Source organism: Zea mays, chromosome 8 (assembly GCF_902167145.1).
Source record: "Zea mays cultivar B73 chromosome 8, Zm-B73-REFERENCE-NAM-5.0, whole genome shotgun sequence".
Lineage (NCBI taxonomy): Eukaryota > Viridiplantae > Streptophyta > Magnoliopsida > Poales > Poaceae > Zea > Zea mays.
In genome coordinates, this window is record NC_050103.1 from 80,728,641 (window position 1) to 80,754,539 (window position 25,899).

At 43.9% G+C, this 25,899-nt stretch overlaps 3 protein-coding genes and 1 pseudogene across 3 annotated transcripts; 3 read left to right on the top strand and 1 right to left on the bottom strand.

Annotated features, from left to right (window-relative positions):
- Positions 1 to 5,154: 5,154 nt before the first annotated feature.
- On the top strand, positions 5,155 to 5,285 carry LOC111590023 (uncharacterized; annotated as a pseudogene).
- Positions 5,286 to 7,364: 2,079 nt separating this feature from the next.
- Positions 7,365 to 9,267, top strand: LOC100281574 (pepsin A). Its single transcript, NM_001154493.2, has one exon. It carries the CDS (start codon positions 7,443 to 7,445, stop codon positions 9,057 to 9,059), a length of 1,617 nt encoding a protein of 538 aa, NP_001147965.2. The 5' UTR covers positions 7,365 to 7,442; the 3' UTR covers positions 9,060 to 9,267.
- Positions 9,268 to 9,824: 557 nt separating this feature from the next.
- LOC100276253 (uncharacterized) lies at positions 9,825 to 11,203 on the bottom strand. Its single transcript, NM_001150085.2, has 3 exons — positions 11,002 to 11,203; positions 10,579 to 10,799; positions 9,825 to 10,259 (listed from the first exon to the last, which is right to left on the bottom strand). Exons 1-3 carry the CDS (start codon positions 11,074 to 11,076, stop codon positions 10,019 to 10,021), a joined length of 537 nt encoding a protein of 178 aa, NP_001143557.1. The 5' UTR covers positions 11,077 to 11,203; the 3' UTR covers positions 9,825 to 10,018.
- Positions 11,204 to 18,543: 7,340 nt separating this feature from the next.
- LOC103637047 (putative RING-H2 finger protein ATL12) lies at positions 18,544 to 20,223 on the top strand. Its single transcript, XM_020543344.2, has one exon. The coding sequence runs from the start codon at positions 18,663 to 18,665 to the stop codon at positions 19,884 to 19,886; it is 1,224 nt and encodes a 407-aa protein (XP_020398933.1). The 5' UTR covers positions 18,544 to 18,662; the 3' UTR covers positions 19,887 to 20,223.
- Positions 20,224 to 25,899: the final 5,676 nt, after the last annotated feature.

The following is a 25,899-nucleotide window of genomic DNA, read 5'->3' on the forward strand; positions in this document are numbered from 1 at the left end:
CTGCGGTACCTGTTCTTGACCTGTGTGTGGGGGGTGTGAGACAGCAAGAGTGAGCTCACATACGTTCATAGCTCAACAAGTTGTGGGGAATAATGTGCATGAACTCACCAAAGGTGGGAGCTCACGTGAAGTGTAAGGCTTACCAAAGAGGATGGTTAGAGCTGAGCATTGCTTTTAAAGTTGGTCAAAATTTTATTAGCAGTTACTAAGTATAAGTAAATACCAAACCCAATTAAGTAGTAGAACAAAAATAACAACATCACCTGCGATGCAATGCATATGACAAATTGAATTTAGTTCCATAAATTAATCATGTGAGTGTCCGAGCTGCTCATGACCGTGAGCACGACTAGTATACCAATTTTACACTCTGCAGAGGTTGCGCATCTTTACCCACTATAACGTTGGCTTGTAATATTATAGACCCAACTAGGAGAAGAGAGGAGGGAACGTCAAGAGATGGAGGCGAGGATGATGGCGGAGCGAGAGGCTCGCCTGGCAGATCATCAGAGGATGGCGGAGATGTTCCAGTACATGCAGAGCCTTGGCGCCGCATAGGGTTTCGCTCCGCCACCTCCATTGTTCCCTGCAGTTGACCCTGCTTTGTTCCATACTCCTGTGAGTATCAAAATTGTAGTTAGATGTTGGTAATGCATCTGGTATAACACATGCAATCTCTTCTCTGTGCAGGGCCAATCTGGGCGGCATCCAACAACCCTCATGAAGGGTACAACCCAACGCAGCACCAATCCAATCGCCCACCTCCATGAGAGTTATGTTTTTAGTGTTTCGACTACAAAACTTATGTTGAATACTTATGTCAGAGCTTGTGAACTTGTGTTGATACTTCTGAACTTGTGTTAATACTGTTTGTGTTGAGAACCTCTGAACTTATGTTGAATACTTATGTCAGAATTTGTGTTAATACTGTTTGTGTTGGCTATATATGTCTGTGATGATCTGTGATGTATATATGTGATATCTATGAAATATCTTTTGTTTGTTTGGATAGAATAGGAAAAACAAATAAAAATGGTGTGTACTAGTCACTTTGCCGAGTGTGACACTCGGCAAAAAGGTGCTTTGCCGAGTGTCAGGACCATATCACTCGGCAAAGAACCAAGACCTAGGCACTGATATAGGTTCTTTGCCGAGTGTAGTGGCCCAGGCACTCGGCAAAGAGGCACGCTTTGCCGAGTGCCATACAAAGCACTCGACAAAGAACCTGACATGGGGACCCCGCTGGCGGATTCTTTGCCGAGTGCTGACCGGCAGACACTCGACAAAGGTAACTTCTTTGCCGAGTGTCACCTAGGACACTCGGCAAAGACGTCGTCTCCGTCACCCAGCGCCGTGACAGCGACTTTTCTTTGCCGAGTGCCCGAGAAAATGTACTCGGCAAAGAAGGCTTTGCCGATGCACTGTGTGCCGAGCCCTCTTTGCCGAGTACGACACTCGGCAAAGAGTTTGTCGAGTGTTTTTAAGGCTTTGTCGAGTGCTTGAGGCACTCGACAAAGCCGTCGATTCCGGTAGTGCCTATAGCCTAGGCATAAAATAAGAATGCACCAACAGTGAATGATCCTAATTTATTTGAATAGAGAATAATTCTATGAGCATTTTGCAATTTGAATCACTCAATTTAGAGTTCATATGCAAAAGATATGAAATAAACAAGTTTTGAAGTTTAAAATACAAAATTAGGTCCAATTCTGTGATTAATAAAAAGGTCAGGGCTCTGTTTATAAGAATCTAGGGGTCTGCGGGCAAAACTTAAAGGACGACAGGCTGAGGGCGCAAATGAGCGGGGGAGGGCGAGTGAGTGAGAGCGGGGTCCAGAAAAGACTCATGCGCGTGGGGGTGTGGCCGGGAATCGCGCGGTCGTGGGCGCGTCCACGGCGAGAGTGTGGCGGTTCAGAGAGGAAGGGTCCAACAGACGGGCCCGACGGGTCAGAGAGAGAGCAGGCGAGCGAACGAGCTTCTGCGCTGACGAGCGGGACCCACGGATCAGCGAGAGAGGGCAAGAGCGTGCGGATGGGTTTGACGCCGACAAGTCGACCCCACCAGGCAGCGAGAGGGAGAGAGAGCGGGCGCGAGAGGGCACCGACAGGCAGGGGCCGCCTGTTAGGGAGGGCTGGTGCGCGGGCGCGGGCGCGCGCGCGGGGGCTGGGCCGACTAGGCTGATTTGGGCCGAAAAGGGATTTTTCTATGTTCCTGGAATTTTCAATTGCTTTTCTATTTTATTTACTTTAGGGTTTTTAAATCAAATTCGAATCAAATACAAATTCAAACCGTTTCAAACATGTGCATCAAACAAAAGAATAAATTAGGCTAAGCATGACTTATTTGAAATTTTCGGTCGACGCTACAATATTTTATGCATTTAATTATATTTTGATGATTTTCTATGACAAGAAATTAATAATACATAAATAGCCTAAAAATCGTGAAATTTTACGGAGGCACAACATATGGCCATATAAAGCCATAAAAATGTTTGGATCATAAGATCTATAAGATGCCCGCGTTTCTTCCATTTCATTTTCACTTATTTGTATTTATTTGTATGAGTTACATGTGAAATCACTGTAAGTATTCAAGTTTCAACATAATCAGTACTTTACTTTATCATTTTCATATGAGGACTTGAGTTATCTTCGTAAAAAATGTTTATTAGTTTTTGTAACTTATTTGCAATTTTTTAGTGAAACTAGAATATTTTATGAATTTTTAATATTGTGGTGTTGGTTCTACAATGTCCTTGTGATTAATAACTTTGAACTACATGATGTCAATTTTATCGGTTTACTTTCCTATATTTGATCTATCGTATACATGATTATGTATTGCTTAATTTATGTGTTTGTTGGATGGTTGGACAATTAATATCATCGTGACAAACTACCCGACAACTATCTGGTACCTATCCGAGTAGTATCTGTTATCCGTTTTTTACCCGCCCGGATTATTACTCGGTCCTGTCATATATCCGTCCCGAATCTTAACTATCTGTATCTGATCTCGTATCCGAAAGAAATGCATTAGAGTAGGATACATGATGACCCAGTATCCGACTGTATGCGTCCCGTTTTCGTCCATGAACGAGGACGACGACAAGGTTGCTGAATAATCTATATAAAGTTTCCCTGCTTCCAAAACCGCAACAATCATGATTGCGACACCAACAATTTTCGTTGGCGGCGGATTGAATTATCCAAAGCTCAAGTACGATCCCAAATAGCGCGCGGGTGTTGAGGAAAGGGAATCTCACTTAAATATGCACACTTTTGTTGAATAGCCCATTAATTTTGAGATATGCTGATGATATTATTTGAAATTTTTTTGTGCTTTGACCTTGCGGGTTGGAAAATGTTGATGAAGTTACATTACAAGTGTACGAAACCTATGTCAGTATCTGTTCCTTTTGCATCACTCTTGTCACAAGTGTTGAAACCTAACAACGAGACGACTATGGGACTTTTGGTGTATATGACTGTATAGCGATGGACCCAACTCTATTAGATGATGCTATTATGCACTTGGATGTTGTTCTACAAGGACAGTGTTTATACACTATTATCTAAAATCTACAGGTAAATTTGGCATGCACTTGGATGTTATTAGCTGTTACTGAACTCGTGACATTTCTGTGTTTCAGATCTGAGCCCACATGAATCTACGCTGTTATGTGATGTTGTTGAAGTTTGAATGCTCCAGTAAGTACCTCCGAAATACAGGTGACACGTACTCTGAAATGCAGAAAGAAAAAAAATACGTGTGACAGAGACTGATTTGCATTGGATTTGGTTGTTTTCCAGGTTGATTCATGGGTTAGAGCACTGTCAAGTAATTCCCCCAGAAGTGTGTGTGCAGTACAGTCTATAAGGCTGGTTCTTGCATTCACAGAATGTGATATGCATTAGCCAATGCACTGTACATACATTTTTTTTAATGCAAGGGAGATCCCCATTTCTATTATGATCATAACAGAAATACAGAGTTTCAAGTTGTGACAGCCAGAACAAACGGCCAGGTGCAAAGCAACTGCGGGACAGTGTCACTCTTGGATGATCTGGTTCAGATCTCACCAGACAAGCCAAAAAGCCACATGCATACCCACGAAGGGGAGGGGCCAAACAGAATGAAAAACAACGACAACTAACATAACCGAGCACGCACTCATCATCAGTTTGGCACCCTCCTGGAGAAGATCCTTAAGCTCTTTCTTACTGAGCCATGCCCGGGAAGTTATCAACGCACCCGCGTGTCAAATGATATCATTAGGAGAGTTAATAAGTTTTTTTTCCTTTTTCAAAACACATTATTCCTAGCCTTCTAAATAGCCCAGCACATTTGCAGCAATGACAATCATGTATATTTTATTTGAATGGGGGCTGTTAGAGATATAATTTATATCCATCTATAGAAAGGTAGTTTAGGGGACTCCATATTCTCTCCTGGTCTTGTGGAGCTGCGCCTCCTTTTTCTCCTATGTTTGTTACAGAGTCCTTATCATGTAATCCTCCTTTATCATGTAATCCTCTTCTATAAATATGAGAAGGCGTGACCTATGAAGGTCAAGACGCCATACATTAACATGGTAACAGAACCATAATTTTTCCAGCAAAATCTAACTTCATCCTCTACCTCCTCCTCTCCTTCCACCACTACTACCACGCTTTCTTCCATGGTGTCTTCCTTTGTGCCAATTCCTATTCATCATGCTGTTACAATACGACTCACGAAGTCTAACTTCCTCCTCTGGCGAGCTCAATTACTGTCCTTTCTCTGCAACGCCAAATTGCTGGGCTATCTCGATGATTCTCTTTCACCTCCAGCTCAACAAATTGCATCTACATCTGACAATAGCATCACCATGGTCTCCAATTCAGATTATGATCGCTGGTTTGACCAGGATCAGCAGGTTCTTAGCGGCCTGCTGTCATCCATGTCTGAAGAGGTTCTGCGAGATGTGATCTCAGCCTCCACATCAAAGGAGGCCTGGGATATCTTGCAGCGAATGTTCTTCTCTGCTACTCATGCTCCCATGGTGCAAATTTGAGTTGAACTGGCTACATCCAAAAAAAGAGATCTATCTGCGGCTGATTTTTTCGCCGAATCAAGGGGCTGGCCAATGAACTTGCTGCTACAGGTGCTGCTTTATGTGATGATGAGATAATAGCATATCTTCTGGCTGGCCTTGGCTTAGACTATGATTCTTTTGTCACATCGATGACCACTAGATCTGAAACCATTACATTGGATGATGTATTTGCCCACCTCATGGCGTTTGAGGCCCGCCAACTTCAGCATCAGGCCGAGCTACAACTTCATACTGGTTCATCTGCCAACTATGCCGGACGTAGTGGTACACCGATGAATCGTGGCCGTGGTCGTGGTCGTGGTCGTGGCCGTGGCCGGTTCCCGCCTCCTCGTGTTGATACTTCTCCTCGTTATTCAGGGGATAATCGAGGATCAGCTACTCGACCAACTTGTCAGATTTGTGGCAAAGAGGGTCATACTGCAGTTCGCTGCTGGTATCGTCATGATGATTCCTACGACGAAGTACCGTCGTCGGCTGCATTAGCTGCTTCATCCTCCTACAACGTTGATCCCGATTGGTACACTGACACGGGCGCTACTGATCATATCAACAGCGATCTAGATCGCCTTGCTGTTCGGGAACGTTATCACAACAACGACCAAGTTCGAGTGGGCAACGACACAGGTTTGCACATCTTACATACCGGTCAGTCTTCAATTACTACTGCTGCTCGTCCTCTTGCTTTGCGCCATATTTTACATGTTCCTGAAATTTCTAAAAATCTCCTTTCAGTTCGTAAATCTTCTAAAAATAATTATGTTTTCTTTAAATATCATCCATGGCATTTCTCTATAAAGGACCGACAATCGGGACGCAGCCTGCTGACCGGCCAATGTGAGTCTGGTCTCTACCCAATCCGATCGTCTGCAGCTACTACACTCAAACATGCTCTTCTCAGCAGGTCTGCAAGCAAGACCCAGTAGCATGCCCGTCTCGGCCATCCCTCTTCACAAGTAGTTCAATCCATTTTACGTCTTAATAATATTCGATGTACTAGTGAACCCTGCGTCCGTTTGTGATGCTTGCCAATTAGCTAAAAGTCATCAGCTACCATATACCGTCTCTCTTCATCAATCCACTTCACCATTAGAATTAATTTTTTCTGATGTGTAGGATCTTGCCCCTAAATCTGTTTCTGGGTTTAAATATTACATTAGTTTTATTGATGCCTATAGCAAATTCTCTTAGGGCCCGTTTGTTTCGTTGGAATTGAATTCCATTTTAATAATTATAATTTAGACAAAACTAATTAAGTTTATATATTTATATATATAATATATTTGTATATTATCCTAAATCACATGAGAGAGTTGGTTATATAGTATATTTATGTTATAGAGGTGCAGGTAGAAGAGTGTGCTATAAGTTGTACATCGGAAAATTAGCATGTAAATCTATAGAATCAATTTCCATCTCTCACCGCATGAATTTGTGATAGGCTTATATGATAACTTTGGAAAGTGGTGGAATGTCATATTCTAAAAAATTAGCCTATTCCATTAGTAAGATTCCAATTCCTCGAAATGAAAGGAAACAAACGGGGCCTTAGATATATTTGATGCATGATCGCACGGATGCCCATCGCATATTCTCTTTGGAGCCATATTTTGCATTGGTACAAGTGAGCAGGGATGTGCCTAGAATTTAGGCAATTAGCAATGTGTCCCCAAACCACTTTGGCAATGGGACAAGAGAAAAACAGGTGATTAACAGTTTCAGGGAGGGGACAGAAACAACAAGTTGGATCCCCACTCCATTTTCTTTGAGGGCTTGTTCGTTTGTGTCGGATTGGTGGGTCGGAACGATTCCGAGCTGGATTGCTTCTCTAATTTGTATAAACTTTGATTAGCCGGAACGATTCCGGGTATAATCCGATGTAAACGAACAAGGCCTGAAGGAGATTTTCTTTAGAAAGAATTGCATTGTTTTCCGTCAGCCACAAGAAGATTTTAATTTTAGGGTGGGAGTTTGGCTTTCCAAAAATGTTTCATATTTGGTCCATATTTCCTGTTAACTAGGAAAGAAGAGTACATGCATGTAAACGAAGCACAACTCCCACACAGAATGCTATCCGGTGCATGTAAACGAAGCAACATACCATTTTTTCAGGGAAAACGAGGATACAAGGCTGGTCGAGGAGCATTCAGAGCGAACAGACCCGCTTATAATAGGATGATAGAGAGAGATGCAGCAGCAGCAGCAGCCGCCAACAGGTCGACAAGCGCTGCTGACCACAAACTAAGCAAGGAAGGAGGGCCAAAACAATGGCGACCTCACATAGCCCCATACGCCTGTCTCGAAGCCGGAGAATGAAGAGATAGCCTATCAACGAAGCAGCAATATGGCACCTGGATCGATCATGCCGCCGGGACGCTCTGTGGCCTCCGTCCTCCTCCATGGCCTCCTCTGCCTGCAGCTGGTTGCCTTGGCCGAGATCGAGATGGAGGGCGGCAGCTGCATGCATTTCAGTGTCTCCCCGCCGGCTGCTCCGCCCGAGGACGCCGATGAGCGTCGCAACTATTTCCGCGCCATGGAGGCCAAGGACCTGTTCCGGCACCAGCAGATGATCAAGATGATGGGGAACGGCAGTGGCACTGGCAGCGGCAGCAGCAGGAGGCGGCAGGCCAAGGAGTCGTCCAAGCTGCCGGAGGTGATGTCCGCCACGTCCATGTTCGAGCTACCCATGCGGAGCGCGCTCAACATCGCGCACGTGGGCATGTACCTGGTGTCGGTGCGCTTCGGCACGCCGGCGCTGCCGTACAACCTGGTGCTGGACACCGCCAACGACCTGACGTGGATCAACTGCCGGCTGCGGCGCCGCAAGGGCAAGCACTACGGGCGGACCATGTCGGTGGGCGCCGGGGACGATGGCGCGGCGGCCAAGGAGGCGAGGAGGAAGAACTGGTACCGGCCGGCCAAGTCGTCGTCGTGGCGCAGGATCCGGTGCTCGCAGAAGGAGTGCGCGCTGCTGCCCTACAACACGTGCCAGAGCCCCAGCAAGGCGGAGTCGTGCAGCTACTACCAGCAGATGCAGGACGGCACGTTGACGATGGGCATCTACGGCAAGGAGAAGGCGACGGTGACGGTGTCGGACGGGCGGATGGCCAAGCTCCCTGGCCTCATCCTGGGCTGCTCCGTCCTGGAGGCCGGCGGCAGCGTGGACGCCCACGACGGCGTGCTCTCGCTGGGGAACGGCGAGATGTCCTTCGCCGTCCACGCCGCCAAGCGCTTCGGCCAGCGCTTCTCCTTCTGCCTCCTCAGCGCCAATAGCTCCCGCGACGCCTCGAGCTACCTCACCTTCGGTCCCAACCCGGCGGTGATGGGGCCGGGCACCATGGAGACGGACATCGTGTACAACGTGGACGTGAAGCCGGCGTACGGGCCCTTGGTGACGGGCATCTTCGTGGGCGGGGAGCGCCTGGACATCCCGCAGGAGATCTGGGATGCCGAGAAGGTGGTCGGCGGCGGCGTCATCCTGGACACGAGCACGTCGGTGACGTCGCTGGTGCCGGAGGCGTACGCGGCGGTGACGAGCGCATTGGACAGGCACCTGTCCCACCTGCCGCGGGTGTACGAGCTGGACGGCTTCGAGTACTGCTACAGGTGGACCTTCGCCGGCGACGGCGTGGACCTGGCGCACAACGTGACGGTGCCCAGGTTGACGGTGGAGATGGCCGGTGGCGCGAGGCTAGAGCCGGAAGCCAAGAGCGTGGTGATGCCGGAGGTAGTGCCCGGGGTGGCGTGCCTGGCCTTTAGGAAGCTGCCGCGGGGAGGGCCCGGGATCTTGGGCAACGTGCTCATGCAGGAGTACATCTGGGAGATCGACCACGGAAAGGGGAAGATGAGGTTCAGGAAGGACAAGTGCAACACCCATCATCTCCACAACAGCAAAGGCGGAGAGGTCTATAATAATAATAATGGCAATTCCTCCTCTACTGTCGTGCATCGCGTCAATTAATTCGTTCTCTCTTCTCTATCTCTACAAAATTAAAGGACCAGACCATGCATGCACTTCGCTGTATGTAACAAAAGAAGCAGGTAGCTCAGCTGCCTTGCCTGTGTTATGTTTATTTCACTTCTTCATTTGCTGATTATCTTGGAGTATATACCCACTCTGTAAGAGGATTACATTCATAATGAGAGAGAAGCGGGGGTTACATGTTTAAGACACTGTTTGGAAACAACCCAGTTTATCTTTTAGATCTTTTAGCTAGGAGGGGTCAGTTTATTGGTTTTTTAAGAAACCGAGAATCTAATTTCTATAATAAACTGATATGTTTGGAACTACCTTAATTTCTATAAACCAGTTTCTTAAAAATTAGATGCTTCCAAACAGGTCTTGAACCGCTGGAGGTAGTTCCATACATGTTGTGGCATCACCCTTGCATTCCCCAAGCAGAATACATTTGTAGACAAATTAAATTCTGCACATACATAGTATTACAATTCAATACAACAGCATAAACTTGCAAACCTCAGTATATCTATTCAAGATGCATGCGGGTACAGTTGCAGGGTTTAATTAATTAGGACCAGTTTATTGGTTTTTTAAGAAACTGATAATCTAATTTCTATAATAAACTGATATGCTTGGAACCATCTTAATTTCTATAAACCAGTTTTTTAAAAATTGGATGCTTCCAAACAGGTCCTAAACCGCTGTAGGTAGTTCCATACATGCTGTGGCATCACCCTTGCATTCCCCAAGCAGAATACATTTGTAGACAAATTAAATTCTGCACATACATAGTATTACAATTCAATTCAACAGCATAAACTTGCAAACCTCAGTATATCTATTCAAGATGCATGCGGGTACAGTTGCAGGGTTTAATTAATTAGGACCCTAGCTTATATAAAGCATGTCTTTTTGGTATCTGTACTTGATATAATTAATAAAAAAATTACAAGTAAATGTCATCCCCTGGATCTCTTCATTTTCACAATGAAGTCATCGTCGTCGTCGTCACTGTAATCAACTCTTCTCTTTGCCTTGGAATCCATAATGCCTGGCTTCTTGGAACTTTCAGGTTTATTATCTTTTCTCACTGCACAAGACTTGATTGGGGTACCCATCCTCACTTGCTGCTGCCGCTTTTGCTTCCTTTCATATGCCTTCCTTGCTCTCTCAGGAGACAACATACCATGCTCCATCAACCTGTTTAGACGTAAGGGGGGGGGGGGGGGGGGGGGGGGGGGGGGGGGGGGGGGGGGGGGGTGCATGTAGAAGAGGGCCATTAACACAATATTGTAGCCTGTAGGTGCGTGCTCATAGTCATAGGCTCATAGCCTTAAGTCTAGATAAGGAATTAAGGATGAATGCAAAGGGAGCGAAGAGCGTACTGTACTGTACAAACACTGCCTACTTTGAACGTTAGCATGTCAGTCCAATCCAAGAAAGGTATTTCTTTGCAGCATAAGAATTACTACTAAATACTGATCGTCCATCGGGTGAGGGGAGAAAGCATAATGCATACCAGAATTCAGCCATCTCACTGGAGGGGATCTGCTTGGACAGTGACTCGTAGAAAATCCTGAGAGGCTCCCTCTCCTCCGGAGGATCGAACTTCTGGCCGGGCAAGGAGTAGACCTTCTTGTCGGCCTTCCCTCTACCTCTACCTCTGCTGCTGCTGGTGGTGGTTCCACGCTTGGTAGCTGCCGCAGCTGGGGAGGAGGAGGAGGAGAATTTCCCCTTGGCCTGCACCACAGCATGAGCATGAGATATCCCCCCCGATTTAGAGCCTGGCTTAGTTAGAATCGACCAGTCTGAAAATTGCCATACGAGGAGGAGGAGGAGGAGACTACGGGATCTGATCTGGATCTGGTTTGGTTTGGTTTGACTTGGACAAAGAGGGAGGGCAGGCAACCAACAAGCTAAGCGAACAAGGAAGGAGGCCTACCTCGAATTTGGCAGATCCGGCTGCGGATCCGATTGCCGACTTGCCTTTGGCCAGCGCGGAAGACGAAGACGACATCGCCGGCCGGGGAGGAAGAGGGGATGTCAGGCGTGGGTTCCTGAGCTAAATCCCACGCACGGGCCACGGCAGCAGAGCAGCCGATGCCGAGCAGGAGCAGCATTCGCTCCACGTGAATTAAGAAACGCCAGCTAGGGGGTGGGTGATGCCAAATCTTCGTTCCGTTCGAGTATTTTGCTATTACAGTAGTCGTTTAAGCAGCTTTTTTTATCTACAAATCTAACTTCTCTAAAGGAGTATGTACTCTTTCTCGTTTTCACCGTGGTTCCTTTAAAAAATCCTTATACTTCTTTTAAATCGTCGTATATGCACGTAGGTTTGTTTCTCTCTCCTACTTCTTGCCTTTAGTGGACTATTATTTATGATTCATGATAAACTACCAAGCCTAATATAACAGTAAGTCGTATGTAGCGCAACATTCCATATGATACCTAAAAGAGGACGAGCGAATGAGCGAGTTATAAAAAGGGGCAGGTTTATTTTTAACTCATACCTTTTTTCACTACCAAGATAAAATATAGTATTTATTCTTTTCAGTTTAATACATGCTTACATGCTATGTGGAGCATATGTTCACTTTTGTATAAGTATCTTTTGTGGGAATGGTGTGCCATACTGGTTTACTGGACCCGTGGTCGCAACATACGAGAATTGTATTAATACTTATAAGTTGACCTCTTCTCTAAAACAGGATTAAGCGAATTTTTACTCTCTTTTCTTTTTCTTAGGCTTCCTTTGAAATGAAGGAAAAACAAATGAATTTTAGAGGATTCAATTCCTACACAAAGTTTTCCTACGAGAGCCTTTGAAACAAAGGATTACTTGGAGTCTGCCTTGTCGAAGTTGCTCAAAACATCTGAACTTCGGTATAACGAAGTGTGTTTCATATGAATAATGAAGGCTGGACGAAGCTGGCAGCTTTGGCGTAGAGAAAAGCTTCGTCCAAAAACATATGGAGAAAGGCTTCGGACGCAAGCTGATGAAGGAAAAGAAGTCTAAGACTTGCACAACAAAAAAGATATGGAAAGGACAGCAGTATCCCTACATCATTTGTAAACAATGAGTGTAAAAACTTAAGGGATACAATTGTAATTTTGTATAAAGGCTGTTATCTTCCCTATAAATAAATAAATAGTGTCCTACATAAGGCACCTTTTTGGGGATCTCTCACTTCGTACTTACGAAGAGCCTTCGTGTCATTCTATGTGCAGGAGCCGAAGGTATGCTTGTATATTTATTTACGAAGAGAGATAGAATAAAATGCTAAGGCATATGAGAAGAGTCACATATAAAGTATCACTTCGTCACTCTTACACTATTTCATTATGTTTCTCATCAAAGACCTTCATCCTTATGTTCTAGTTGTGGAGGACGAAGGTCTTTATATCTAACTTATGTTGCCTTGATTTTCGATGCCTTAAAGGAGGGTTGAAATTGTCGGTGTTTAGTGTCCGACCGCACACCCGAGGGTACCCTCGTGGTGCTTTTGTGTAGGACGGTGTCGCTGATGGTAGCTCGATGGTTCGTGCCAGAAGCACGAGAAGGGGAGTAGGACGATTTTCTGCAGGTTCAGGCCGCTTTGAAAGGCGTAATACCCTACTTTTCTGGTGTGGATTTGTATGTGTGGTGTGATTAAAAGTGGTGTTTCGTGAGTTGAGAGGTGTTAATGAGATGAAAATGATGGGGTTCCCCCTAGGCCATATATACATGACCGTGGGACACTCTCTACGCACACGCTGATCACACTCTTACAACTTATCTCCTAGTTAATAGCGAACAGACTTTGCTTATCTTAAGGAAAACCCGGTGGCTTCGTTCCGATCTATCTCCGGCGTTTGAGGGCGTTGGGCGCGGGAAAGACAAACGGCTTCCTCGATTATGCTTGATCCGCGGACGATCCGGGCGCGAGCCCATCGCCTTCTTGGGTCGACCCATTTCAACTGTAGTCTTTGCCCCGGCCCACGATGTGACGACCTTGCGGGGTGACTGGTTTGTGGCCCCACACAAGGGTTTTCGCCTTCTAGTGGACCCAGAGGATATCTGTCCCCCACAGAAATTAACTATCAACATTATTGAATCCTATCAGTTCCTTTAAAACCTCTATGGAATGGCATTCTCCATAGCCATTTTAGAGGAAAATAAGCATAAGGTCCAATATCATGTTTCCTTTTTTTGTGTATTGCATTCCTATGTTTTCTTGCGCATGATCCAAACACATATTTTGTAGGGTTTTATGTTATAAATTCATGTATGATTCCAATAGCATGGGCATTCTAATCCTGTGTTTTTCTTCTCACGTTTTAAGAATCCCGTGTTTCAAAGGAACCCTTATTTTTCCCAAGAATAAATGATCAAACTGCTCTTACACCCGTTTGGTTCGTAGGAATTGGTCCAAATTAAATCAGTTTCCATATCTCGGCCCGTTTGGCTGTTCATAGAATTCAATTCACTATTTCAGCCCATTTCCTATCCCTGAAATTTTAGCCTATGCACGTTTCAGACCCTCACCCGTCGAAAATGGTTTGAAAGTTAGCTAGGTTTCAAGCCTCACGCACTGCTCGTGCTTCACGCCGCTATTTGTGCTTGTGGTGGTCGCCGTCAGCGCGACACTTCCTGGCCGGCAGGTGATCATCCTCGACGACCTGCATAGCACCTGCGCACATACGCTTCCTGGCCGGAAGGTGACCCTCGCACACCATGACGATTGCATCATTGAATCGACAGCGGCATCATTGAAAGTTGGCTGCGGGTTGTTCCTGGCTGGCAGGTGACCCCCGCACACCACGACGGCTGCATCACTGAATCGACGGCAGCATCACTGAAAGTTGGCTGCGGGACTGTTCCTGGCCGATGACGGCATCGACGACGACGAGGTGAGATGAGCTTTTAGAGTCTCTGAATCGCTAGATCTGATAGAAAATATTGCTACAAACAAATATCATCAATTGTTTACATGCTCTGGAAAAAACATGTCATCTTTTGTGATGGTTTATGTATTAAATTTAGAAGGAAAAAAACTCTTGGTACCTCAGTTGACGTACCATATATTGTATTTCTTTAGTAAGTTTTTAGAGAAGTAATTAGAGATATCCCTATTATCCTTATATATGAAGACGAAGGAATAACAATTTTACACGCAAGTAATATAATCATCATTTCTGAATTCTTTACTGTATCCTGATGCTATATCATTTGCAATTTAGAGAAGAATATTATTTTGTTTTTGTTTTGTGTGTGAAATTCTGCCACCAAATGGTTTCCTATGAGTCTGTGGGCAAGTAATGTTTCCAATAAAGTTTTTTTGCAGTCTCATCTAACGACCTATTTGCCATAGAGTCATTTGCAGGAGTGTTAAAACAGCTCGCTGTTTTGGGATTTGCCGCCTCAAGTTTCATCTAGCTACCTCCAACAAATCCTTCAATCTCCATGGCTACATCGGTACTTCTCCTATTCCACCATGTGCTCCTACTAGTAGTGTTTTATTCTTGAGTAGAGCATTTTGCTTTCAACTAGCATGTCTAATTGCATATAAATTACGTGTTCTAGATATCAACTCAATATACTATCGAGGAGGAAATTAAAAGGAAGAGAAAGAAGCGAAAGAGAGTTGTTGTATTAGCTATGTCTTTTATGGCTATTATTGCAAACCGGTATCAAAGGAGGAGACCTAGACACATCGTAGATGCTAACGAAGTTCAAGAGAGAAATGTCGAGTGCAGAAAACAAATGCTCTGTAATATGTACCAGGGTTCAAATGTCTATTGCTATGACAGTTTGCGCCTAACTAAGAGATCTTTTAGTGACTTGAGTGCCATCTTACGAGAAAAGAGTGGCCTACAAGATACCTTAAATGTGTCGGTAGAAGAAAAGCTTGCAATTTTTCTGCTTATAGTAGGTCATAACACCAAAATGAGGCTGGTCTGTAGCACTTATGGGTGGTCCCTTGAACCAATCAGTCGACACTTCAACGAAGTGCTTAGAGGTATTCTATCTTTAAGTCATGAGTTCATCAAGCTTCCTAATCCAGAAACCACTCTACCCGAGGATCCAAAGTGGAAATGGTTTGAGGACTGCCTAGGTGCACTAGATGGCACACATATCGATGTGAATGTTCCATTGACTGACCAAGGTAGGTATAGAGATAGGAAGCAACGAATCACCACTAATGTATTAGGGGTTTGTGATCGACAAATGAAGTTTCTGTATGTCTTGGCTGGATGGAAGGGTCGGCTTCGGATTCACGCATACTACGTGATGATATGTCACGGGAGGACTCATTTTGTTGTTCCTAGTGGTAAACACTATCTAGTGGATGCTGGATATACAAATAGTCCGGGATTTCTTGCCCCGTACCGATCTACACGGTACCACTTGAATGAATGGGCTATCAAGTCAACAATCCATCTATTGCGAGAGATTTATTCAACCTACGCCATGCAACAACTAGGAATGTGATAGAGAGAACTTTTGGGCTATTGAAGATGAGATGGGCAATCTTGAGGACCAGCTCATATTTTGATTTAGAAAACCAGGTATAACATAGTAGGTATTCAATTAAAATTCAATCGTTAGTTTTAAAATTGTGTATTGACTTAGCCATATTATTCTATGCAGATTAGGACCATCCATGCTTGTTGCATATTGCATAATTTTTTAAGGGATAGACAAAGAGATATGGACGATATTCTAATACATGAAGTTGATAGTCTCATCTCTGCTGCTCCTACTGAAAATCAAGGAGAAATGAGTCTGATTACGCATGTTCAATCAACTAATGAGTGGGGTGATTTTAGAGACACCAAAGCTAGTGAAATGTTTGTTGATTATCAAGTGAGGCGTGGTCAAAGCTCATAGTTGTATGCTTCTGTTTTCTATGTCTTCGTCTTTTCTGAATTTTTGTGTTTGTGTTTTTTATATGTGTGGTTTTTTGATTGTAGGACAAGAAAACAAGGGCTATGTTCCTTGGAATGATGAGATGGATAAGGTACTCCTTGATACATTTGTGGACTATTACAATAAAGGTGATATATGTCAGAATGGGTGGAAGTCTCATGTATACACAACTGCTGTGAAGAATGTTTGTGAGAAGTGTAATGTCACCATTACAAAGGAAAATATTAGCCCTCGCATCAAGACCTTTGATAAGCACTACAATATCATTGATGGTTTGTTGTCCACTAGTGGTTTTGGATGGGATTGGGAGAAGAACAAGCTCAAAGTTGATAGTGACATTGTATGTGATGAGTACGTTGAGGTAAGAAATTTTTTGTAGTTCAATTTTTTCAGTTCAATTTTTGTAGTTCAGTTTTTTGCAGTTTAGTTTATGTTTCAGTTCTAAGTTTATTTGTTGATGTATCTTTGTAACAATTTTTTTGCAGAAGAATGAGGAAGCAAAAGGATATAGACATAAAGTTGTGAAGTTTTGGGATCTACTCAGCCTAGTGTACAATAAAGACCAAGCAAATGGAGAGGGTGCTAAAACAGCAGCTGGAAGTTTAAAGGAAATGGCAAAAGAGAATGATACCGGAGGCAAGGATGCTCCATATTCTGTATCTTCCTCGAGTAGTTTAAAAAGACAAAGATCAGATGATTCATTTAACTCTATGTGGTGTGATAAGTTTGACATGCTTACATCTGCATTGAAAGATGATGGTCCAAAGCTACCCTCTTCCGCCGAAGTTCTCACCGCATTACAAGAGGTTGAGGGACTTGATGAAGACACAAAACTTGAGCTTTATGACATCCTCACCTCTAATGCACGCAAGTTTGAGTCGATGATGGCACTCCCAATGGAAAGGAGGAAGAGGTGGCTTATGATGCAACTAAGGAAGTGAAACAACTTATATGTGAACTTTAGATCTTTGTGTTGAACTGATTGTGTGAACTTGTCTTTGTGAAACTTTTGTGTGCGAACTTGATGGCTATGTGAAACTGTTTTGTGTGAACTTGATGGCTTTGTGAAATTGCTATGTGAAGATTTGATGTCTTTGTAGAACTTTTATGTGCGAACTTGATGACTTTGTGAAACTATTATGTGTGACTTGCCTTTGTGGAGCTGTTATGTGAACTTAATAGTTTGTGATAGTTATAAATTGTTCATGCTCATTTTTAAGCAGATGCAATTCAAGTGATACTTGTTTGTATTCAAATTCCGTGTGCAAAGTATCCAAACAACATCTAGAATTTAATTCTAGGAATTCAATTGCTTGTACAACCAAACAAAAATAATGGAATTGAATCACTTTCTAGTCGATTGAATTCTATATAATTCATTTCTTGGAATTTATATCTTGGAAAATGTTTCATTTCTAGATATCCAAACGGGCTGTTAGAGATTTTGTTTCTTTAGATCGTAACTCTCCCACATCGAACACCAGGAGCGATTAGTCTCCTAGATCAAAGGCCTTCTTTTTTCAAGGGAGTGGTGCACCGTCTTACTCAATGAGGCTACCGCACTAGCTGTCCTCCTCCGATCTGACACTGCTCAATTAATGAATTTATGGGTATTTAGTTTTTATGATATTACATGTTTAAATATAAATTACGAATATTAAATATAGATTTGTCTTATTATTTAGTCTTCATCTATGCAATATGTGACACGAACTAAACTTTAGTTTAGTGAAACCAAACGATCCCTTATACTGCTTGATTGATGGATATTATTTTGCATTCAGAAATATGGTCAGATTGTAGTATCCAGCATTCTCGATTTTTTTAATGTAACTGGAACAAAACAGCGAGGTGTTGGCCTTTTTTTTTATCACGAACAAAACATTCAGATGTTTACACAAGCCTGCTGGAACAGAACTTTCATTTAGTCCGAGAAAGGGCGAGTGGACAGCACCCTGACGACTTACTGAAAACTAAAGCTCTAGAGACAGAAAAGAAAAGAAAAAAGAGAGAGTAAAAAGACACTCAATCCTCTTTTAAAGACAATAATAACTTATAAGTACATATTATAAGTAAATATTTTAGAGAAGTTATTAGATTTATCCATACTAAAAGAAAAAAGTGTTCACTATAATACTATGATAGAAAAAAAAAACTCCCTCCGTTCAGGAGCAACCATGGCCCAACAGCAGTATGGAAATGATTGCACTGAAAATCATTCGAAGGTCAACCATGGTAGTTTGCAAGTCGCATAGCACCGATAGCAGGTAAAGACCACCCACCATTAGCTAGATATTATTATTATTATTATTATTATTATTATTATTATTATTATTATTATTATTATTATTATTATTATTATTATTATTATTATTATTATTATTATTATTATTATTATTATTTGTTGTTGTTTGTTACAGGGAAAGGGAAAAAGCAAGGAGACAAAGAGGAATAATGCCGTCTGTTTGCCGTGCTCTGCGTGAACAAGATCGAAGACCTCTTCCTCCTCCTGTTTCATCCTCTGCAATGCAACGTTATACTATCTTGTGGAGCAGCCAGCACCAGCAGCCCCCCAACCAATCCATGGCAGCGCGTCTCCTATCTCCTCCGTGTCCCATAAACTAGCTATATAGCAGCAGATAGACGGTGAGCATCCAAGACCGTCCGCCGAGAGTGCCTGTGCCAGGGGGGCCATGGCGCTGCCGCGCCAGCACCTCGCTCTCGTCGCAGTCCTTGTCTCTGCCGCCGTGGCAGCGCAGACGACCACAGACGAGCTTTCTGCTTCTCCGGCGGATAACAACAGCGCACTAGTGGCGGGCGTGGGCATCAAGGTGTCCTTCCGCCCCCGAGTGGCAATCGTGGTGGGCATCTTCACCATGATCTTCTCCCTCACCTTCCTCGTCCTCATGTACGCCAAGTTCTGCCACCCTTCCGGCTCCTCCTCCAACAACGGCGCAGCCGCAGCAGCGGTGTGCAGCGTCGGAGTCCCCAAGCAGGTCATCCAGTCGCTGCCCTTCTTCCGGTTCGCCACCCTCCGTGGGGCGCGCCAGGGGATGGAGTGCTCCGTCTGCCTCGCCCGCTTCGACGACGCCGACCTCCTCCGCCTCCTGCCGCGCTGCCGCCACGCCTTCCACCTCCACTGCGTCGACCGCTGGCTCCAGTCCAACGCTAGCTGCCCGCTCTGCCGGACCAGCGTCGACGCCGACCACGCCACGCTCGGCCTCAAGTACCCCTCCAGCGCGCGCATCGTCTTCGGCGGCGACGCGCTGTCTTCTGGACGCTTCGACGACGCTGCTGGTGCTGGGACGGGGAGCGGCCGCGACCTCCTCGACATCTTCGTGGAGCGCGTGCCCGGACCGTACATTAAGAAGACGATATCATCATCGCCGCCGCCGCCGGGGCTGGACAGGCACAAGCACCGCATCATCGTGTCCGACGTGTTGTTCAGGAGCCGGTGGAGCGAGCTCAACTCCGCAGACCTTATCGCGCTCGACACGGAGATGCTGCGCTCCGTGTCCAGCGGCCGCTTTGTGTTCCCGCCAGAGTACAACAACGAGATGATAGCAGCAGCAGCAGCAGAGGAGGAGGAGGAGGAGGACGACGGTATCATGCCGACGGCGATGGGGAGGAAGCGGCTGCTGGAGCCTGTCGACGACGTGGTGGACGACGACCTACTAGGTGACGGGTGCAGAAGCGGCTTCGCCGTGTCGGCCTCGGCGTCCGCGGCGAGGATGATATCCTCCGGGGTGCGCTCCATGTCGGAGATCGTGAGTCTGTCGAGGGAGCGGCTGTCGGAGGAGGACAATCGGCGGTGGCTGACGATCGCACGGCGGACGGCGCGGTGGTTCGCCGCCGGGCGCGCCAGCAGAGGGAATGAGGAAGAGCACCGAGCTGTCCACGTCGTGGATGACGTGTAGACTGGAACAGAAGAGGGAATCGAACCGAATGGAATGCGTTGAATCTGTCAAGCTATGACCATCGATCCATTCAGTATTATTGAATCATGGAGGTGGTTTGCATTGGATGATAATGCTCAAGCAGAATCATCATCAACAACAAAGAAAACAAGTGCAGCAACCCTTCTCCACATGCATGTAAAGTAAATTAAGAACACCATCTACTACTAGAGTAGACTTATCCGAGTTATTATTAATTAGAGTTCATTTTTTTTACAATTAACACATGTTCTTGGCTGTTAGCACGCCATAAGAAAGAAATCAATAATACAGATGGTGCAGTGTGCATTCTTTTGTTTGTAACAACATGATATGAATGACACAACCTATTTTCCCTCGTTCCAACTCCTTAATTAGAGCATCTTCAATAGGAGTTCTAAACGGAATTTCATTTTGAAATATAGGACTATAACACCAAAAACTTACTTCAATATGGTTACTATTTCAAAAAATCCATCAAATATTTATAGAACCCGACCTCTTAGGTCATAAATATAGAATCACATATGTTAGAGCTCTTGCCTGGTTTTGTACACTATTTCTAACCTTTTATTTCCAAAATAACATGATTTATTTCCTAATAAATGTTTAGAAACCTGTTCAGCTAGTGCTTCATCTATTGGTGCCATCGGATTTGTGATGGTGTACTCGATGGAGGTGTCATCGTTGCCACCACCCGTCTCTCCAGTGTTACTACTGTCTGTGCCCCTGCTGTCCTAATGAGCTTGTTTGTCAAACACTACATTGCACGTCACGTGGACACACTTAGTAATGGCCCGGTATGCCTTGATTGGAGCCACACTCATAGCCGATGAACACCATTTTTTGCCCGTGATCATATATCAAGCTTCTTTAGGTTCCGAACATACACAATACACTCAAAGGTCTTAAAGTTTGAGCCTAAATAGTGTCAAATATAGCGTAAATATTGTCACAATGATTGGCGCGATGTCACGTACAACCCCGCATAATAGGCATGCGCGAATCTAGATGGTTACCGTACATATCAAGACAACATGAGATACATGAATATCTCTCGGATGTCATATTCATGATCGTAAAATTCTAAAGTTTAATCGTAATGATGACAAATATAACGTAAATATTGTTACAATGGTTGTAAACTTCAGCACGAGGACACCTTCGTCTCTCTAGTCACTGAAGGCGAGGAGCCGATTGATGTGGGGAACACATCGAGCTCCCGACGGAACACGCGACTGAGGTGTTGGCTGCTGTGTTGGACCTTCACGGCGGCGAGATCAAACTAGGCGGGCAAGGTAAATGTTGATGGATGTATCCACCGCAGCCCCTGCATGTTGGAATTTGGCCTATTTAGTCCACTTGTAGGTGGACCAATTCAAAAAAAAAGTCAAGGTGGTGTGAGGGATGGCATGAGTGCCTTTAGACTATCCGCAACGGTTCCCTCTAAATTTTGCTCCCTGTAACTTACTTTTTCAACACGTCACCCATATTCTACCTCTATTTTACTTCCTTCCGCAACAGTTTTCTCTAAATTCTCCTCCTATATCCACTACAACCATAAAATATCATTTCCTATACCTATTTATCATCTATTATCAATTTTTTGTAAACTAACAATTAATAGAGGACACAAAAGTCAAGAAAGCTACAACGTTTAGAGGAGACGCCAGAAGACGCCAGAACGGGAGGGAGAGAGAAACTTACCACCATTTAGGGGGCAAGCCAGAAGACGCCAGAACAGGAGGGAGAGAGAAACTTACCACCGTTTAGGGGGCAACGGAGGGGGCACCGCTACACTTCTACGTTGCACTGCAGCCTCTACACGTAGCGAAGGGGATAGCGAGCGGTTACAACGTAGCGGAGGGGGCAGCGCACGATAACCGTTGTGCATAGCCTTAGGTTGTACTTTGGTTTTTGTCTACTAAAAGACAAAAGCTAAATCAAAGAACCGGATCCAGAAAGCAGTTTTAAAAAAAATCGACTTTCTCATAGTGCAAAACTGAAAGCACTTCTATACCTACTTTTAGCGGCTTTCGAATGGAACTGTGAATATATATATATATATATATATATATATATATATATATATACACACACACACACGAATTTTAGCGGTTTCCAACCAACAGTTTTTTAAATCTTTTTAGCAGTTCACAGCCTACAACAGTTTTTTACAGATCACAGCCCACAACAGCTTTTTTTTACAGCCACAACCCAATCAAACAGATCGTCCCATGTTGCTTATCCATGTAGGAGATAACCAATTTATAAGTGTGAGTGTGCACTTCTCTTCACATCTAACACACAAAGGGTTACAGAGGATGCTATGAACCGACCACACGCACAGACTCGCTCGCGTTTCACATTTTTCGCAAAATTAACGCGTGACTTGTGACATGCGACGATGTGTGATCGCGCTGTGACGTGTTCTAAATAGCAGTTTATTTTTTGCCTTTTATTTATTTAGTTATCGAGTACCACACCTAGATTGCCATGTCTACCGGGAATAATTGGACGCGCACCGCGTGAACTCCGTGCGGTTGCACGTAGAGCGATTTCAGGAGCAGTTATTGGAATTTAGCATATTGAACCTATCAAATTGCTGTGATCCTATATAAAAGGGGACGTCCTTCAGTCGGAGGGCGCACAGGAAAAGCAACTGACTCTCCATCTGCTTCTCAACTCTCTATGACTGTTGTTACTCTGTTAGCCGTGCAACAAATCAATGGAGAGCGGTGTCCTGGAACCGACACCGTCGATTTGACAACCTGCACGTGTGCCGGCGAACCCGGTTTCTTGGAAGTGCGTCTCATGTCCGCTCATGTTCTTCAACTCGAGCCGTGTGAAACACTATAAGTAGATCTGCATATTTCTATTCATTGCAATGCACATCTTTGGGATAGATCCGCTGTTCGTTTACCATTTGTACATTAATTTTTATGAGATGTTCTAGATTTGTTTTGTACTAGCGTTATTGATATTATCTGCTAGTAGATCTAGGTTTTATGTTTATGTTGCATTATCAAATTAATCTTAGGTTTATTAATTTGTAATGCCATCAGCGCTAAGATAGTCTCTGACCATGTGGTCAGGCTCATCGCCCTTGTAACATGCCCCGGCATCGGCCACGGGTCTGGATCTTCGGCCGTCGCTGTCGGTGTTTAAGTCGTGACTGCACACTATGGGGTAGCCCACATAATGCTTTTGTGTCACACCCGGATTTAAGGGATAAAGTCAGGTGCGTCTCATATGTGCGCCAAAGAAGAACAACACATATAATAACAGAGTGTATAGAGATAAATGTCACAATATCATAACAGTAATTATTACATAGCGGAAGCCTTATGAAAAATAAAAGATTAATATAAAGTGAACTAATGTCCGTCCTTGGCGCCATAAAGTCAACTGGGAGACGCCACCTAGATCAAGTCGTACTCCTCGTTGTGCGGCTCCTCCTGGTCCACCTGATCTTCTCCTGTGGGGGGTTTATATATCGCAAGTGTGAGCTCACAAAAAATCATAGCTCACCAAGTTGTGGGGAATAATGTGCATGAACTCACCAAAGGTGGGAATTCCTGTGATGTGTAAGGCTGATCAATAATAGGGGTTAAAGTTGAGCATTGCTTTTAATAAGTTGGTCAAATTTAATTAGCAATTACTAGATGTAAGTAAATATCAAACCATAATAATAATAATAGAACAAAATTAATAATAAATCCCATGCAATGCAAATGATAAATTGAATTTAGTTTCATAATTCAATCATGCGAGAGTCATGAGCTGCTCATAACCGCGAGCACGACTAGTATACCAGTTTGATACTTTGCAGAGGTTGTACCCTGTACCCACAAGTCATGTTACCTATCTGCCACGGGGTTGTACATGCCCCATACACCTCTACTAAGGAAGCGAGACAGGATAACACTACGAGGCATTTACAAAGTTCCACTAGCTTCAGAAAACCCGCTACAGTTTCTAGGAAGATCAATGCAGGAATCTCCCGTCTGACCGCCATCGCAGTAAAATCAACCCGGGAATCTCCCTACACGCCTACTCCCCTACTGCCATTGCCCCTATCGGGTAAGGTAGTCCTCCACTAGCTTTCCTAGTTAGTCAGCCAAGGGCGTTCCATTCCACCCTTGTGGTGGCACGTGTTTCTCAAGTTAAGCTCCATGTTCCAATTAAAAATAATGACCTTGACATGAACAATAAATAAAATAACAGTATAATTAGAACATGAACATAATATAATATTAAACACAAAACCATATAGAGCAATAGCAAAACTATCCAAATGATTCAGGGATGAACAAGGTAAAAAGATAACCAGACTAGGGTGACCTATTGGGTACCATCAAAATTAAACATATGCATGAATATATGATTATAAAGAATATTATTGGGTAATAAAAGTGGTCAAGGGCACAACTTGCCTTCAATGAGCTCCTGCTCAGCAACTTCTACCTGCTGAACACCGGAATCCTCTGCCACTGGCTCTTCTACTCGCCACAACACAAACAAGCATAGTACAAAGGAGAAATTAACATCACACCAAACATTTATACAAAATACATATTATTAATCTACACATTAAAATGAGATCATAGGAAAAAGAATCACTAAATTCAGAGTTATGGATTTTAAGTTACGAATTTCTAAAGGTTTTATGTGTTTGGTGCAATATTAATTAAGAGATCAATTTTAATACAGTTTTCATGTTAAAACAGTATTACTGAGTTATAGACAACATTAATACAAAATTATAAGAACTGGAATGGATCAATTATGACTAAATATGAATTTTGTAGGGATTAAATAAGATCTAACAATTATTTTTACATTAAAAATCACTTTCTATTTATTTTTCCTTGATTTTCTAATCCCATGGACTGCGCGCATAATAACCAAAGAGCGCAGGAGCTAACTCCAGCATGATACACAAACTCCAGCATGATGCATATACATTATTTAGATGTCATTTGTTTAATTATTCCTTCTTAAACATCGTTATTCTCATGTTATAATGAATAGATGATACACAAATAAGGAGATCAACAATATTTTCATTTTATACACTTTAGGTATTACATTTTGGGAGGACGACGATGTTGATCGCTGCTCGATGGTACGTGCGAATGTATGTCAGAACACAAGATTTATATAGGTTTAGGCCACGTAAATGCGTAACACCCTACGTCCTGTGCGATGTTGAGTATTTGATTGCTCTGAGTTTGTGGATTATTGCGAATTACAGGTAGCTGTGGAGGTGAATGAAAGAGTTCATATCGATCTAATGGTGAGCCAGTCTTTTTGGTAGGCGACTTGAGAGATATCATATCTTACATATCGTTTGAGTCTATCATCTTCTATTGCGAGTATGCCTACTCTTCGAGGGTTCGGTTGCTTTTCCTCCGAGTAGGTCACTACCTGGTCACGTCTAAGATGTGTCTTAGAGTCTCGCCATTCTTCTGCGACAAACACACATGGATAATGTTCTTGTGTCGTATTCTTCGAGCTTGTTTCCCTCTTGGCATGTTGTCTTGTTTCGCCTGCATGCGTCCCGATAATACGCACTGTTGGGTGACTTACCGCGGGCCTATTAGGCTACCCATGCATGGAACATATCTGTGTTGCAATGACCCATGGTATATCCTTCTCCCATAGCCGTCGCTAGATCCACGACGGAAGTCGAAAACTATTTCTCACCGGCGTCGACGTCCTTTGACATAGGATCTATCGAATGGCCTTGGTACGGCCGTCGCGATGCAGAATGGCGAGTTACTGGCGAGACAGCTAGGGCTGAGTGTAAATAGCGACATCATAGACAGCCACATAGTTTATATGGTGGCCTTGGATCCACAACTCTAGTTATTGAAAGTCTAGTGCTCCTAATATATGATCTCTTGTATATAACATTTTATAGTAATTAAGCTGCTTGCAATGGAGTAAATGATACGGCAGCAGCGTGCGTGCACACGTATTGTGTCCCGTT